The following is a 17780-nucleotide window of genomic DNA, read 5'->3' on the forward strand; positions in this document are numbered from 1 at the left end:
CTAGCCACCCTGGCTACTGGTATGTCGATCTTTGGGATTTCTTCCCAAACTTTGGCCTCATTTGGGTCAAAGGGAAGGAGACATTTAAAATCCCTTGGGATAACTAGCTTTTTTCCCCACATCTTCCTATTCCTCAAGGATCATGGCGGTGATGTGTTTATTTACAGGGAAAACTATTTCTGTGAACTGTTAGGCCGCCGAATATTTCATCCTGAATTGTCAATGGTTCACAGGGGTCCTCAATCTTCATTGTATCCCTGATGGCCTTGTAAGAGTGCGCCTGTATTCTCTGAGGAAAATAAGTACTTCTTCTTTTCCTCAGGTAACAATGGTCCAGAGCTTTCACCTTCACCTAACTCCAGGTCAGAGAACTAAAATAATTCCCCTTCCTCTGAGCTTGAGTCCACATCCCACCTAGAACGTTTAGACCAGAGAGATTGAGGCGGGATAAGAGCAGAAACAGTATTGGTTACCTCTTCCTCGAAAATTGCTCTCATGTCAGTTAGCTTGTGTGTTCCTGTCCTTATCAAGGATAAGGAGGACTACCTCCTGGTGGTGCTGTCAGGAGGGACGTTCTGGAAAATGGGCCTCGTAATAAAATAGTCTCATAGCAACTCAAACTGTACCATCTTTGTGTAAAATAGACTGGACAAAAATGTGACCTATGGGTTACAGTCATCAAAACTGCTTATTCTGACTCTGCTCTTCTACATGTAGACAGGTATTTCAATGCCAAATCTTTTTAAGGGTATGTGCACACAGCACCTATTAGACTTTTTCCTGAAGCAGCCTTGCTGTTGGGAATCTTTCACTACATACTCTCAGGATAGAGTATGGGCGGCATCCCACTGGACGCTGACTGAAGAATTAACATGTTACTTCTTTTTGCAGACTGGATTAAAAGTAGTGACAGAAGAAGAACGTGTGCACAGCAATGTCATTTTGACATTGCGGTGCACTATGTTCACTTTATGGGATGCTTTTTAGGCAAATTCTGGCAGAATCCACCTAGAAAAGATGTTATGTGCACATTCGCCAAGACCTAAATCTGTCTTAATTACTTAGTTTTGTTCACAGTGAACTCCAATTTAAATGTTTTCATTATAAAGAGCCAGGGTTTTCATTCTGGTTTTCTTTTGCTGCTTTCAGAGGGCTGAAAAAAATGTCTTTACGCGAGTGCTGGCAGGATTTATTTTGAACTACAACCATCATGGTTTGTGCATGTTGTTACAACACATAGATATATTGTACAGAAGTATTTCATAAAGTTTATTTGGTTTTGCTAGGCGTTCTATATCAGTGTCATAAAAAGCAACGTAATTTGCCACACATATGCTGTCCTAAACTTCAAAGCCTCATAGGCATATATGAGGCAGTCAAGTCCAAGTCAAGGCTGGTTTGTACTTGGACAGCAATACATGGACATCGGAATTTGGCCTAAAATTAAAACAAAATCCAAATCTCTTGTCATAGAAAATGAGTGCCTATATGCAATCCTCATCAATGTACACAGTTATGCAAAAGTCAAAAAATTAAACCAGTGTTGAGCTGTTTAACTGCAGAAAAACTGTTTTGTTTTGTTTTTTTTGCAGCACAGGTCTTGGCTGTATACCCAACAGCAAAGATAGCAATTAAAAAAAAAAGCTATGTGAAGTCAGGGCAAGTCATACAAGTCCATGAGCAGGTCTCTATCGCTTCATTTTGCCTTTCTTGAAACCATTGCTCTTCCCCCTGCCAAAGGCCGATTTCTTCATCTGGTGTACCATTTGCTTTGTTTTGTTGTTTCTCAGTTTCTTCATTCCGCCCTTTTGTAAGAAAAGTTGCTTTTCTTTTACTTTCCTCTGTTTCAGGATCTGTTGTTTGCTACGCAGCTCAGATTTGACCTTGCCACGGGGTCCAGTAGCTTCAGGGCGAGGTATCCCTTGAGCGCCTCTACGTCCACCTATTGGAAACAGAAGAAAGTAACATGGTTACTATCTATATCTACACACACACATATACCGTATTTTCCGCTTTGTAAGACGCTCTTTTTTTCCCCCCAAATTTGGGGGGAAAACGGGGGTGCGTCTTACAAAGCGGACATGCCTTAGGGTACGTGCACATGCTGCGGATTCCGCTGCGGATTAATCCGCACGGATTTTGCAAAGACCTGCGGATTATCTGCGGTTTTGCCTGCGGTTTGGTCCTGCGGATTCACTATCTCCACAATGGTGGAGATAGGAACCCGCAGCGGTTTCCGCAGAAAGAATTGACATGCAATTCTTTCTGCGGATTCAAAACCGCAGCAAATCCGCGCGGTTTTTTCCGCAGCGTCGGCACAGCGTTTTTGTTTTTTCCATTCAAATGAATGGTACTGTACACTGCAGCTAAAACTGCTGCGTGTCCGCAGCGGCCAAAACCGCTGCGGAAACGCAGCGGAATCCGCAGCGTGTGCACACAGCCTTACCTAGGCTGTGATCGGGGGCATCCGGCGGTTGCTGGCCGGTGCTGCGGGTGTCTCCGATGCCGCGTTGTGTGCCCGTCGATGCCCGATTTTTTTTTTTACCGGCACCACCGCGCGCACACAGGGAACCCAGGGAAAATTGCCGCCAGCACATGCGCAGATGCGATCTCGGGACCCAGCTCTCGAGAGATGAGATTTCAGATCTCATCTCTCGAGAACTGGATCCCGAGATCCCATCTGCGCACGCGCCAGCGTCCATTTTTTTACCGGCACACAGGGAACCGAGGAAATGCCGGGGCTCTGGCCTGTCGCACAATGTCGGCAGAGCCCCCAGGCATCGACGGGCACACAACGCCGCACCGCTGGGCACCGGAGACACCCGCAGCTCCGGACAAGCAGAGAAACCCGGCAACAGCACAAGACCTTGCAGCAGCAGCAACGGCACACATCGGAGCCCCCCCTCATTCCTGAATGCGGCCTGCAGCATCACTCCACGCCTGCTTCCTCCAGCAGCGAGCCTGGGACCCCGCTACACCACAGCCACCAACCCCGGTAAGCAATAAGATGCAAGGATTATAAGAGGCACCATCATTTTATTAAAAAATATTTTTTTCTTATTTTTCTCCTCAAAATTTGTGGTGCGTCTTATAATCCGGAGCGTCTTATAAAGCGAAAAATACGATATATATATATATTTTTTTATTTATTTTTTTAAGATTAAAATGTACAGTGGGTACGAAAAGTATTCAGCCCCCTTTAAATTTTTCACTTTTTGTTTCATTGCAGCCATTTGGCAAATTCAAAAAAGTTCATTTTTTTTCTCCACTCTGCACTCCATCTTGACTGAAAAAAAACAGAAATGTAAAAATTTTTGCAAATTTATTAAAAAAGAAAAACTTCTATTCAGACCCTTTGCTCAGTATTAAGTAAAAGCACACTTTTGAGCCAATACAGCCATGAGTCTTCTTGGAAATGAAGTTTTTCACACCTGGATTTGGGGATCCTCTGCCACTCTTCTTTGCAGATCCTCTCCAGTTCTGTCAGGTTGGATAGTGAATGTTGGTGGACAGCCATTTTCAGGTCTCTCCAGAGATGCTCAATTGGGTTTAGGTCAGGGCTCTGCCTGGCCAGTCAAGAATGGTCACAGAGTTGTTCTGAAGCCACTCCTTTGTTACTTTAGCTGTGTGCTTAGAGTCATTGTCTTGTTGAAAGGTGAACTTTTGGACAAGTCTGAGGTCCAGAGCACTTTAGAAGAGGTTTTCATCCAGGATATCTCTGTAGTTATCCGCATTCATGTTTCCTTCAATTGCAACCAGTTTGTCCTGTCCCTGCAGCTGAAAAATACCCCTATAGCATGATGCTGCCACCACGTTTCACTGTTGGGATTGTATTGGGCAGTGCTTGCTTTTCTCCACACATACCGCTTAGAATTATCACCAAAAAGTTTTATCTTCCTCTCATCAGACCAGAGAATCATTTTTCTCATAGTCTGGGAGTCCTTCATGTTTTTTTTGTTTTTTTAGCAAACTCTATGCGGGCTTTCATATGTCTTGCACTAAGCAGAGGCTTCAGTCAGGCCACTCCGCCATAAAGGCCCGACTGGTGGAGGGCAGCAGTAATAGTTGACTTTGTTGAAATTTCTCCCATCTCCCTACTGCATCTGTGGAGCTCTGCCACAGTGATCTTGGGGTTCTTCTTTACCTCTCTCACCAAGGCTCTTCTCCCACGAATGCTCAGTTTGGCTAGATGGCCAGGTCCAGGAAGACTTCTGGTGGTCCCAAGCGTCTTCCATTTAAGGATTATGGAGGCCACTGTACTCTTAGGAACATTAATACTGCAGAAATTCTTTTGTAACCTTGGCCAGATGTGTGCCTTGCCACAATTCTGTCTCTGAGCTCCTTGGCTAGTTCCTTTGACCTCATGATTCTCATTTGGACTGACATGCACTGTGAGGTCTTATATAGTCAGGTGTGCCTTTACAAATCAAGTCCTAACAGTTTAATTAAACACAGCTGGACTCCAATGAAAGAATAGAACCATCTCGAGGAGGATCACAAGGAAATGGACAGCATGTGACAAATATAAGTGTCTGAGCAAAGGGTCTGAATAGTTATGACCATGTGATATTTCAGTTTTTCTTTTTTAATAAAGTTGCAAAAATTTCTACATTTGCTTTTGTCCAATCAAGATGGGGTGCAGAGTGTACACTAATGAGAAAAAAAAATAATTTTTGAATTTACCATATGGCTGCAATGAAACAAAGAGTGAAAAATTTAAAGGGGTCTGAATACTTTCCCTACTCACTGTAAATTAAAGTATTTGTAGTGAATTTTCAAGTAAACTGCACCATTACAAAAGGAGAATAAAGTGATAAGGCTTTATATGCAGATTTATAAAGTTTTCTGAGATATATAAGGGTATATTCACTAAACCTATTTTTCATGAGGAAAATCAGGAAACGATCAAATGAACAAGCGTTTCTAGGTAAAAACGACTTGTTCTTATGTTCAGTCTTTTGAGCGTCTTTTAACCTCTTCAGGTTTCTAACACCGTCAAGCAGTTAAAAAAAAAAGTGACCTGACCATTCTACTAACATTTTCCACTCTGAAGACACCCTGTACTTTTACAATGCAAGTCAATGAGAAAGCTCAAAAGATGCCTGGATGTCGTTTGGATCGTTATGCAATCATTTTTGCAAAAAAAAAAAAAAACAACACAACCCTGGCGGTTGAAATTAACAACTGAAAAACGACAGTTTAAAAAAAAAAAAAAAAGTCACAATAACTGTGGAAAGCGCTTAAGAAAACTCCACTGGTGGCCTAAACCATCAGAAAAAAACGCTCAGGTAAACAACCAGTAAAACAATACAAAAGATGGAGTTTCAGTGATTCATTAGAATCCCTGAAACTTGATAGGACGATAAACATGATTGGAATACAAGACTAGAAGGATAAAACTTATTTGCAAGGAGCAAGCTTGATAAACGAGGAGGAGGTGTCGCATTGTATGTTAGAAAAGCATATATCTGCACAGAGATTGAAGCTTCAGAGACTGGGAGTTCTGTGGAAACTGTTTGGGTAAGAATACAAGGACAGAACAATGGAAAGGACACCATTGTAGGCATTTACTACAGGCTGCCTGTGCAAGCTGAAGATATGGATGAACTCTTTATGCATCAAATGGCCAAGTTCTCCAAAAAATATGACATAGTGGTCATGGAAGATTTCCACTATCCAGACATTTGTTGAGATTCTCTCTCTGGCAAAACTAACAGGTCAAGCAAATTCTTATCCTCTCTTGCTGACAACTTTATCTTCCAAAAGGTAGGGGAGAAAACAAGGGGATCGGCTACCTTGCATCTAATCATCATAAACAGGGAGGAAATGGTTGAGGAAGTAACGAGTGGCTGGGACACTAGAAGGAAACCACCATGCTATTTTAGAATTTTGGATAACTAGAAGAGGAAGACCTATGAAGACTCAAGACTTCAAGGTTAGATTTCAGTAAGGCAGATTTTAAAGGACTCAGAAAGAGAATCAGAGGGATCCAATGGCTTGATATCCTTAAAGACAAAATGTCGAGGAAGGATGGGAAATTTTGATAAATTAGATTCTCAAAGCACAATCGTTAACAATCCCAAAAAGAGGGAAGAATTCGATGCAATTAAGGCAACCAGGAAAGATGAACACATAACTTAAATACATGCTAAAAAGGAAGAAAAATGTTTATCAAATGGAAAGAGGGAGGCATATCTAAATAAAAATATAATGCTGTCTGCACAACCTGCAGGGCACAAATCAGATTAGCTAAAGCTGACAATCTTGAGAATCTTGTTGACCGACTCTATAAATAGAGAATCATAAGTTGAGGATCCAAGAAAAGCACTTCTGAGCATTCGCGCTGCTTTAGTGATAAGAATTCTTCAGAAACACATATAAATCTTTCAAGTTCTTTATTATATGTACTACAGAAACTACGCGTTTCGAGGTGACAAACCTGAAGAAGAGGTGCGGTTTGTCACCTCGAAACGCGTAGTTTCTGTAGTACATATAATAAAGAACTTGAAAGATTTATATGGATTTCTGAAGAACTCTTATCACTAAAGCAGCGCGGATGCTCAGAAGTGCTTTTCTTGGATCCTCAACTTATGATACCTAGTGGACGCTGTCCACCTGCACGAGCTCTGCAGCAGCTATATGACTGCAACAAAAGTTGAGTGGTTGTGTCTGAACACAACCCATAAAGGGTGAGTACTCCAGAGTACTTTTATATTTTAATTGATTTATACCAGGTGAAGCCCTATGTCTGCGCCCCCGCCCTTGTTTTCTCTTACATAGAGAATCAAGCGTCTCGTGATAATTCGGGGGCTCCTGAGCTAATGACGTGTCAGACTCGTATTCAGAGTCATGTTCGCTGCGAACGTCAGGAGAGGGAAAACGAGAGATGGAACTCGCAGATGCCGAAGAATGAGCATGATCGGGGGACGAGTCATGGGTCCGTTTTCTAAAAACCTGATCTTCCCTTGACCGAATACGACCCCTGCTGGTGGACGGTTCCCGACTGTCGCCAGAGCCCTCCGCAGTCGGCAAAGAGACGTTCTGACTTAAAGAGGAGCCCCAGAGGGAGTCTATTGCTTTGGTCAGGGAATCCACAGACCGTGACAGGGACGCAGCCCACTCAGGGGGACTAAACTCAGTGGGATCGGTGGCAGCGGCGGCCTCTGGGTACATTCCGGTTGACAATTCGTGCATAATGGAGTATTGTGAGCAAGGCTGTATAGCACGTGGCACATGAGGTAAAAAAAACACTGTTTTTTGTTAGCCTTCTCCTTAGATTGAGACATAGTGTAGTCGTAGAAGCTATAGGCAGAATATGGGCCGCAGATTGCAGAGAGGAGTATCGTACGTGCAGAGAAGGGGTTAATGTCACCTGCTGTGGCACAGTGCAGTTTACCCAGGTCCTGTTCATGTCCCCAGGGGAGAAATTGTGCTCTCCGCGATCCTTTTGAGGCTCCTTCCAGAGTTATCCACAAAGCTAATAAGTGCCCCTCTCAGCCGTCAGGACGCAGGCTGAGTGAAAAGTTATGGCCCCCGAGAACAGGAAAGCGCTTCTCGTTCAAAACGAGACGCGCCAGTAACGTGGGTGGCACCCACTCGAGGTGGGCGGAGCTAAGGACCTGCGGCCTAGACCCGCTAGAAGCCAAAAGCTCAATTTATGGCGGCCGCCGGCTGAAGAAAGGCCGCTGCCTGACAGCGCAAACTCCGCTGGGCACCGGAACAGCGCTCCCCCTTCCCCCCCCAGGGACCAGGAACCACTGCCTGTTGCGCGGTCATGACGGCTGTGCAGTGACAAGCCGTCTCAGATCAGCCCGTCATACTCACGGAGGCGGTATAGCAGGACCAGAGCTGCGCTGTTCTTAAAGGTATATTGCTCAATCGATCCACCTTTACGCAGGGGGATGGAGAGGTTGCCGCTTGCATCGGTGGGCTGCAGAACGTCATTATATGGGGCCTTGTCGGCTGTATGCCTGAATCCGGGGGAGGAAACATGAAGGTGACACTCCATTTGCCTCTGGTGCAGGAACCGGCAGGAACCGTCACCTTAAAATGAGCCTAGGCATCACCGCTTCGTCGCAGGAGAGGGTACGGGGAGGTATACTCCGCGTTTTCGCCTGTTGAGGGTTCGGGGGAGATCGGACCCTAGAAAGGATCCGTCACCTCCTTCACTCCGATACATAAAAAAATAAAATAAAAACGGTGGGGTCTGAAACCAGACCCAAGTGCCTCCTACAGACACTAAGCAAGAACTGGTAAAATCTCAGCCAGTGAGAGGGTGAATACTGCAGAGCAGGAGTTAATTTTCTCTGTGTTCACTTAGTGTCCTCCTAGTGGCAGCAACATAACACCCATGGTCCTGTGTCCCCCAATGAGGCGTAGGAGAAAAAACAAAAACGGTAAATCGCCATGTTGGAAAGAAGTTAAAAAGAACCTAACAGCTGACACATGATGCCCGATCCAGGGGCAGCATGTGTCAGGCACTGGCTGTATGATCACAGACAGGCATGTTTGACTTTGAAACACTGCAGTTTTTCAGAGAAAAAACAGGATTTTTGTGTTGCTTACCATAAAATCTGTTTCTCGGAGCCTTCATTGGGGGACACAGAAACCATGGGTGTATGCTGCTGCCACTAGGAGGCTGACACTATGTATAGAAAAAGGTTAGCTCCTCCTCCGCAGTATACACCCCACCGACCGGCACTAATTTCTTCAGTTAGTGAGAAAGCAGTAGGAGAAGTAACAAAACAGAATGAAAACAGAACAGACAACTCAACTGTAATCAACAAACAACATAAGAACAGGAGTTGCAGAATATGGGAGGGTGCTGTGTCCCCCAATGAAGGCTCCGAGAAAAAGAATTTATAGTAAGCAACCCAAAAATCCTGTTTTCTCTATCGCTTCATTGGGGGACACAGAAACCATTGGACGTCCCAAAGCAGTCCCTGGGGAGGGAAAAGCAAACCTCCATTAGGTCTGAGGACTCACCACCGCCGCCTGCAGGATCCTTCTAAAATTTGGCAAACGTGTGGACCGAAGACCAGGTTGCCGCTTTGCAGAGCTGCTGTGCACAAGCTCTGTGGTGCACCGCCCAGGAGGCACCCACTGCCCGGGTAGAGTGAGCTCTAATTCCAGGAGGGGGCACTCGATGCTTGACCCGGTAGGCCTCCAGAATTGCCGATCTGATCCAGCGAGCAATGGTAGCCTTAGAGGCCGGCTGACCTTTCCGCGCACCATCTGGAATGATGAAAAGAGAGTCTGTCTTCCGCAAGGGAGCCGTCCTAGCCAGGTAAACCTTCATCGCCCTGACCAGGTCTAGCTTGTTCAAGGAGTGCTCCAGAGGGTGGATTGGACCCGGACAAAAGGACGGGAGAACAATGTCCTCATTTAGGTGGAAAATGGACACCACTTTAGGAAGGAAGGCGGAGGCCGCAGGACCACCTTGTCCTGATGGAGCACCAAGAAAGGGCTGCCAATTCCGACACGCGCCGGATGGAGGTGATGGCCACCAGAAAGGCTACTTTCCAAGAGAGAAGGGACAGGGAGACTTCCCTGAGAGGTTTAAAGGGAGACCGTTGAAGAGCCTCCAGAACCAGATTGAGATCCCATGGATCCTCGGGAGCGCGGTACGGAGGTGCGGTACGAGCCACTCCCTGAAGAAAGGTTTTGACCTGCGGATGGGAGGCCAACGTCTTCTGAAAAAGAATGGAAAGCGCCGAAACTTGACCCTTCAAAGAGCTGAGGGCAAGGCCCGAATCTAGGCCTGCCTGGAGGAACGCCAGGATAGAAGGGAGAGAAAAGGACATAAGCGAAACGTCATTGTCCTCGCGCCAAGTGAAATAGGCCTTCCACGTACGATAATAAATTCTGGAAGACGATGGTTTTCTAGACCGAATCATGGTGTGAATAACCCGATCTGAAAAACCTGACCGCTTCAGAACCACGGTTTCCACAGCCACGCCGTTAAATTGAGCGGCAGAGAATTGGGGTGGCAGATTGGACATTGAGACAGCAGATCTGCTCTGTCTGGAAGCTTCCAGGGGGCGTCCGCGAGAAGGTTGATGATGTCCGTGAACCAAGCTCTTCTGGGCCAATCCGGAGCGATGAGGATGACTGGTACCCCTTCTGCCTTGACCTTCTTCAACAGCTTGGGGAGAAGAGGAAGAGGAGGGACAGCTGTTTCGGGGTATTGCCCCTCATATTCTACTAGGCATTGCTCCTACCGGCCAGTTTCCTACTCCACACTGATGAGGGGCAATACCCCGAAACAGCTGTCTGTGGATGGATACCATGTTTTGGCATAGGTGGCTTCCTTCATTGGAGACTCCCCTTCCCGTGGTTGTTCCTTCCCGGGGAAAGACCTGGCTAGTCATTGCTTGCGTTGCGAAACATGTGATGGTGTCTCCGCGGCTTGTGTATGTTTTTACATATTTCCCATAAGGGATGGGGGCATTGCTCTAGAATCACTGCGTTGAGAAACGTGATGGTGTCTCCGCAGTGTTGGATGTTGATCTCCATGAGTTCCTTCATCCTCTTTTTTCACTGTGCTGTTAGATAGTCTGGACACAGGAGCGTCTACAGAGGGAGAAACCGACCAGTTGTCGGTGAGCTCTTGAGAGAATGGATACAGCACGCCGAGGAGCTTCCCTCTTTGAAAGCGCCTGGTCGGATTTTCCCTTTCCCTGGTGAGGAGCTTGGCAAACTCAGAATGAGGAGCGAAAACTCTGGAAGGTGTTTCTGCCCGTCTGAACGAAACCTCCTGATCTGAGGGTTTCGCAGGGGAGTCTGAGATCTTGAAAGTATAGTTAATCGCTGCAATGAGGTTCTGTACCGTAACCTTCATGTCCGCGGTATGGTCCGAATCCAGCTCTAAAATCTCCTCGGATGGTGCATCCGAGAACGCTTCGCCTGGCTCAGGTGAGGAGGCACAGGAAGGAGACTGCTGGGAAGGACTATGTGGTGAGATGGAGCGAGGGGAGGCTTCCGGCCGGAGATCCTGCCTGGGTCTTTTGCGGCTCATGCTGGCTGTTTCAGATGGAACCTCATGTGACCTGCTGGGTCCTGCAGATGTGTCCAGGGGCAACTTATCAAGAATGGCCACTAGGGACTGAGACACCCTAGTGAGATCCGCCTCTGATTGAGATAGGGAAGAAGCCCAGTCAGGAATGGGAGATTCGCTCTCGCGTGGAGCAATAGGGGGCTCCTGGGCGGTGGGCTGAATGGGGTTGCTGCAGTCGATGCAGAGGGGAGTGGACTGACCTGAGGGAAGTTTGCGTTTGCAAGAAGAGCATGCAAAGAACTTGACTAAAGTGCAAGTGGAAGCCGGAGGACGAGCACGATCAGGCTTAGAGTTAGACATAGTGAGGGAAGTCACTGAAGCAGTGCCAGAAGGTTGGGGGACAGGAGGCAGGGGAGGGTGTCAGTCTGCAGTTGCAGAGCTACTCACGGTCCGGTGTCCTGTGGATGCTTCCAGCGAGCGCTGCTGCACAGCTCGTCCGTATGCAGTGACCACAGAAATGGCGACAGAGTCCGGCTGACAGGCTGGAGAAAATGGCGGCCGCCTGAGGGGAGCCTGGTAGGAAAAAGTGCGCGCTTCCTTGAGGCGACAGGGAGGAGGGCGGGACTACCTGCAGCCAAGGATGGCACCGCCCGCTGCTGATAGGCAGGCTAGGGGGCCGAGCGCCACCTCCGGAGCGCCAACGTGGAGGGAGAGGGCGGGCGTAGAACGGGCGGGAGAGAAGCCCGCCTAAGGGAAAAGGCGGGGGGCGTGGCCGCAACGCCGGCAAGGCCCCAATTGAAGCCGGCTCCTGGATTAGATGCGGTGGCCGGCGGGGCGGCGCTGCACAGCCGCATGATCGCTCCGCTATGGATCTATGCCCGTCGCCCGGCTGCTGAGCTGAACCAGGATTCGTGCCCGCCGCCCGGCTGCTGGTGCTGAAATAAGATAAGTGCAGCCGGGGAAAGGGGAGGGGAGAGCCGTGATACCTGGGGAAATGCCACTTAGGGCGCCCGCTCCACAAGGTACCCGAGCCAGCAGCGTGGCTGCCCATATGAAAAGAGCTAGGTGCAGCTGGGGAGTCATGGGAGGGCAGGGAGAGGAAGGGCTTGGCACTCCGGGGTCCCATACTTATCCTCTACCTGAGGCTCTTCTCATGATCCTGTCTTTTTCCATAGAAGGATGTCCGCGTCTCTTCCAGACCGACAGGCTCTGGTGGGCGAGTGGGTGGGAGACGGGGGCGAGGACCAGCTGGATCGCCTGACACGCATCCGTGCTCGGGGCTCTTGGTCCTGCCGTGGAGAGCTATGAGGATACGGGGTGGCAGTACACGCCGTACTCATAGTCTCTTTGTGGGACTACAGATGTGACTATTCACTCTGTATCCCTCCGGAACCTGAAAAGAAAATGACGCACACTGAGGTAGATATGGGTCTAATGAAAGACCCATGTCCACCTCCTACTGACACTAAGCTAAACTGAAGAAATTAGTGCCGGTCGGTGGGGTGTATACTGCGGAGGAGGAGCTAACCTTTTTCTATACATAGTGTCAGCCTCGTAATGGCAGCAGCATACACCCATGGTTTCTGTGTCCCCCAATGAAGCGAAAGAGAAACATGCTTTATTAACTGCCGGTGACCAAGACACCGCTGTAGACTAGTCAGACAGGCAGGTCCCCGGTGGCTTCTCTTCGGCCGCTGCCCTGGATTGATAGGTCTCTGCCTATGTGCGAGTACATGCAGAGAACCGTCAACCCAGGGCAGCGGGGAGAGAAGTCTCCGGGGATCCGCCTGTCCGACTACTTTATAGAGCCGGTCCCTGGTGGCTTTCAAAGTATATTTTACTCTGAAACACCCCAGTATTTCAGAGTGAAAGTCTTAGTTACTCACCGGTTAACGGTATTTTTCAGAGTCCATGACAGCACCACCTGAGAGAGGGGATCCGCCCTTCTTAGGAACAGGAAAAACCTACAGATACAAAAGGGCGGCACCTCTCCCACGCATCAGTTGGATTACAGAGTATAAAAGAGGACCTCCAAGGTTAATGCATAATTATATGTACAACAATATCAACACTTAAATCTTTATCACCCGTGGATATGTACAAAGGGAAGACGTGCACACCCAAATTAACTAAGGGAAGGGAATCTATGGGTGCTGTCATGGACTCCGAAAAATACCGTTAACCGGTGAGTAACTAAGACTTTATTCGGTCGTCCATGACAGCACCACCTGAGAGAATTACAGAGAGTAATCACTACTTTAGGGGGGGACTACAGCCTGCAGAACCCTGATACCGAAGGAGAGGTCTGCAGAGGCACCCAAGTCTAGTCTATAATGACTATAAAAAGTGCTCGGAGAGGACCAAGTGGCCGCCTTACAAATCTGGTCGATGGAGACTTCCGACCTCTCGGCCCACGAGGTTGCCACGGCTCTGGTGGAATGCGCCTTCAATTTCTCCGGAGCTACTCTACCTTTTGAGGCATAAGCTAACGAGATTGCTTCTCTAATCCACCTGGCTAGAGTACTTTTGGACACCCTAAGACCTTTCCTAGGGCCTTGGTAGGAGACAAAGAGAGCATTGTCTTTCTTCCAGGGATCGGTAGCTGCTAGATACTCCAAGAGGCATCTCCTAACATCTAAAGTGTGTAGCTTCTCCTCTTTCTCATTAATTGGTTTAGGGAGGAAGGATGGAAGGACTATTTCCTGCGACCTATGAAAGCTGGAGGCTACTTTTGGTAAATACGCTGGGTCGGGTCAAAGTATTACCCTATCCTCCTTTACCTGAAGAAAAGGTGGGCGCCTAGACAATGCCTGAATGTCGCTTACCCTACGGGCTGACGTTATGGCTATTAGGAAAGCTATTTTGAGGGACAGGCTCCTAATAGAGGCCGACGAGATGGGTTCAAATGGCGCTTCTGTCATAGCTGTGAGGACTAGGTTCAAATCCCATGGCGTGAGTCTATTCTTTACTATTGGTCTGGATCTACTCGCTGCTTTGATAAATCTTTTGACCCAATAATTAGCCGCGACGTTGCAGCTAAAGAGGGCCCCCAAGGCGGATACCTGTACTTTAAGGGTACTGGTGGAGAGACCCAAGTCCAGCCCTTTTTGTAAAAATTCCAAGATCTGGCCTATGGGGACGGAATCACCAGTATTTACATTTGAGCTTTCGAGGAACCTTTTCCAAATTCTGACGTAAATCTTAGTTGTCACTACTTTCCTACTTTTTAGTAGAGTGTCAATTAGGTCTGGAGAGAAGCCTTTACTTTCTAGCAGTGACCGCTCAAATTCCACGCCGTGAGATGTAGGCCAGCCACCTGAGGGTGGAAGACCGGGCCCTGGGACAGAAGGTCCGGGATGTCCGGGAGAACCCAAGGATCGTCTACCGACATGATCCTGAGGTTCGAAAACCATGCTCTTCTGGGCCAGAACGGGGTGATGACTATGACCCTTGCCCTGTCTTTCCTGATCTTCCTCAACACTAGAGGAAGTAGAGATAGGGGAGGAAAGGCGTAGGCTAGCCTGAAGTCCCATTTTATCAGAAGCGCATCTACTGCCAGAGGAGTCTCCCTGGGGTTTAGGGAGGAAAACTGTGTCGTTTTCGAGTTCTCCTTGGTGGCGAATAGATCCACCTCTGGCTGACCCCATCTCTGCACAATCTGAACGAAAATGGAGGTGTTTAAGGCCCACTCTCCTTGTTTTAACAGATTGCGGCTTAGGAAATCTGCCGCGATGTTCTCTTTCCCTCTTATGTGAAGAGCCGTGAGAGATAAAAAATGACGCTCTGCTAGCTGGAACAACTGTCCTGCCACCTTCATCAGAGTTCTGGATCGAGTTCCGCCTTGGTGGTTGATATAGGCCACGGCCACTCGATTGTCCGATAGAACTCGTACGTGATGGCCCTGTAGATACATAAGGAGCTCTTTAGCTGCGAGTACTACCGCTGTTAATTCTTTCAAATTAGAAGACATTTGTATCTGATCTCGTTCCCAAAGGCCCTGGACCAGAATTTCTTCCATATGTGCCCCCCAACCGGAAGGACTTGCATCCGTGGTGACCACGCGGGTAATGTTATACTCCCAAGGGACCCCTCTAGACAAGTTATTTCTTTCTAGCCACCATTCCAGGGACTCTATTGTGTTTCTAGATAAGGTCAGTCGACCTTCTAAGTTACCCCCAAGAATCCTCTGATACCATAAAACTTCGCCCTGTAGAGTTCTCGTATGAACTTGGGCCCACTGGACTGCGGGAATGCAGGATGAGAGGGAACCCAACAGGGACATGGCTTTCCTGAGGGACATGGAGGGGTTGTTGGAGGTGTTCAGGACCCGGTCATGCAGGTGCAGCAGCTTCTCTGGGGGCAGGCGGCATTCCTGCTTTTTTGAATCTAGGGTTAGGCCTAGAAATTGTTGAATTTTTAATGGCTGCAAACGGGATTTTTTGATATTAAGTAGCCATCCCAACCGCTCTAGAGCCGCCGTTGTTTTCTGTAACTGTTCTAAACACTGCTCGGCTGAACTGCCTATTATAAGGAGGTCATCTAAATAGGGGACGACTAGAATGTTTAGCTCACGCAGATGGGCCATCACTTCTGCCATCACTTTGGTGAATACTCGAGGCGCAACCGCCACCCCGAAGGGTAGGGCCGCGTACTGGAAGTGCTGGATTGACCCATCCAACTGAACCGCCAGTCTAAGGAAAGATTGGTGTGCTAGACCTATGGGTATATGATAGTAAGCGTCTTTCAGATCTAGGACCACCATGAAGCAGTTTTGAAACAGCATCTTTATTGCGGTGTTGATTGTTTCCATTTTAAATGGACGTACAACCAGGAATTTATTGAGGGCTTTGAGGTTAAATATAGCCCTAAATGAGTCGTCCGGTTTACGGACCAAGAACAGGGGGGAATAGAAGCCTTTCCCCCTCTCTTCCTCTGGAACTCTCGTCAGGACTTTTTTGTCCAGCAGCTCGAGGACCTCGGTCTCCAGGGCAGCTTGTTCTAGCGGGGAAGATTTGAGTGGAGTTACCTTGAACCGATCTTGGGGAACGCAGGCGAACTCTAGGTGCAGTCCTGTAGCTATCACCCCCAGTATCCAGCTGCTATTCGAGATTTTGGCCCAGGCCGGGTAGAAGGCAGATAATCTTCCTCCTACCGGAGCCACTAGTCATTGGGGCGGCTTCTTATTATCCCGTGATGGAACTTCTTGGCGCCCCCCTCCTCCATACATGAAGCCCGTACCTCTGGTTTTTCTGTTGTCCCATCTGTTCTGATCTCTGGCCTGTCTCCTGCGGGAATACCCTTTCCTAGAAAAGGGACGTCTCCAGGATGTATTCGGCAGACTCGGAAATTTCTTTTTCTCATCCCCGGCCTTCTCTAACAGTTCGTCTAGGACGGGGCCGAACAAGTATTCACCCTCACAGGGGATAGAACAGAGACGGGACCTGGCTTGGATATCTCCCGGCCAGCATTTTAACCAGAGGGCTCTTCGGGCCGAATTAGACAAGCTTGCAGACCTAGCCGCCATTCTTGCCGAGGCATCTGCCAGAAAGGCAGCAGCATTCTGGATAATTGGTAGAGACTTACGGATGGAGGCTCGCGAGGTTCCATCCTTTAGCTGAGAGTCCAATTGATCCAGCCAGACCATCATGGATCTGGCTGCGCACGTGGCTGCTATTGCTGGCCTTAGGGCGCCTGCTGACATCTCCCATGTGCCCTTTAAAAAGGAATCTGCCTTTTTATCTAGGGGGTCTTTAAGGGAGGCCATATCGTCGAAGGGTATAGATGACTTTTTTGAGGCTTTAGCTACCGCTGCATCCAGCTTGGGGGCCTTATCCCATCGACTAACTATTGGGTCCTCAAAGGGGTATCTACGTTTGAAAGCGGGCGGCATAGAACCCCTTTTTTCCGTTTTTTTCCACTCCCTGTCAATCAGGCTCTGGACTTTTTCGTTTAGTGGAAAAGTCCTTTGTTTTCTGGGGTCTAGACCCCCGAACATAATGTCCTGAGCAGACAGTTCTGTCTTTTTTTCTTCTACCCCCATGGTTGACCTTATGGTTTTAATTAATTTATCCATTTGGTCCAAGGGAAAGCAGAACCGGCTGGAATCCTCTTCGGAAGAAGAAGAGGAGGCCGAGGACTCTGAGGAGATATCTTCCTTCCTAGGGCCAACTGAAGACTCTGAGCCTGAAACACTAGCTCGTCTTCTTTTAGAAGAACCTTCTTTTGATAGGGCTTTTATTTCAGTCCTGATTAATTGCCTCAGGTCTGTAGCGAAGCTTGGAGCTTCTTCCGCTACCTGTATAAATAGGAAAGAGTGTAAGAGTCTGATACTCCACTCACGTTCTACCCCTCATCTCCGTCCCTACCGTCTGTCTCACGCAAGACTGACACAATCTCTTCGGGTGGCCATCTGGTAAGGGGCAACTACAGAGGGCACATTCCTTGTGCTTCTGCTTCCCTGTGGCCTTCTTCCCCTGAGAATCAAACACATAAGGGGACACTGCATCAGGGTACATTCTCGCAGATCTCTTACCCTTGCAGATGAGGACAGGTACCGGATCATGGGGGGCTGCGGGAGGATCCTTTGACCTAGAGGAACTGCTGTGGCTCCGTCCACTTGAACGTCCCTCCTTCCTCTTAGGTTGGTCACTGGGGCGCTTTGCCACGGGCTGCACCTCCTGTGGGTCCATGGGGGCTTCTGTTGTGTCCATCGTTGGGCCTCCAGAAGCACCTCCGCAGCGATGCCTTCTGCCTTAAGAAGGCTCCCCCTCCGGATTAGCAGGAC

At 48.3% G+C, this 17780-nt stretch overlaps 1 protein-coding gene across 1 annotated transcript in view; it reads right to left on the reverse strand.

Moving 5' to 3' along the window:
* Window positions 1-1173: 1173 nt before the first annotated feature.
* DDX54 (DEAD-box helicase 54) overlaps window positions 1174-17780 on the reverse strand; it is a 51140-nt gene continuing 34533 nt past the window's right edge. Inside the window, exon 20 of the mRNA XM_073554115.1 lies at window positions 1174-1942. Within this exon, the coding sequence (XP_073410216.1) occupies window positions 1689-1942 (254 nt within the window). The 3' untranslated portion in view covers window positions 1174-1688. The remainder of the gene's footprint in view (window positions 1943-17780) is intronic.

Source organism: Dendrobates tinctorius, unplaced genomic scaffold (assembly GCF_039654945.1).
Source record: "Dendrobates tinctorius isolate UK_male_01 unplaced genomic scaffold, ASM3965494v1 ptg000206l, whole genome shotgun sequence".
NCBI classification, from domain to species: Eukaryota; Metazoa; Chordata; class Amphibia; order Anura; family Dendrobatidae; genus Dendrobates; species Dendrobates tinctorius.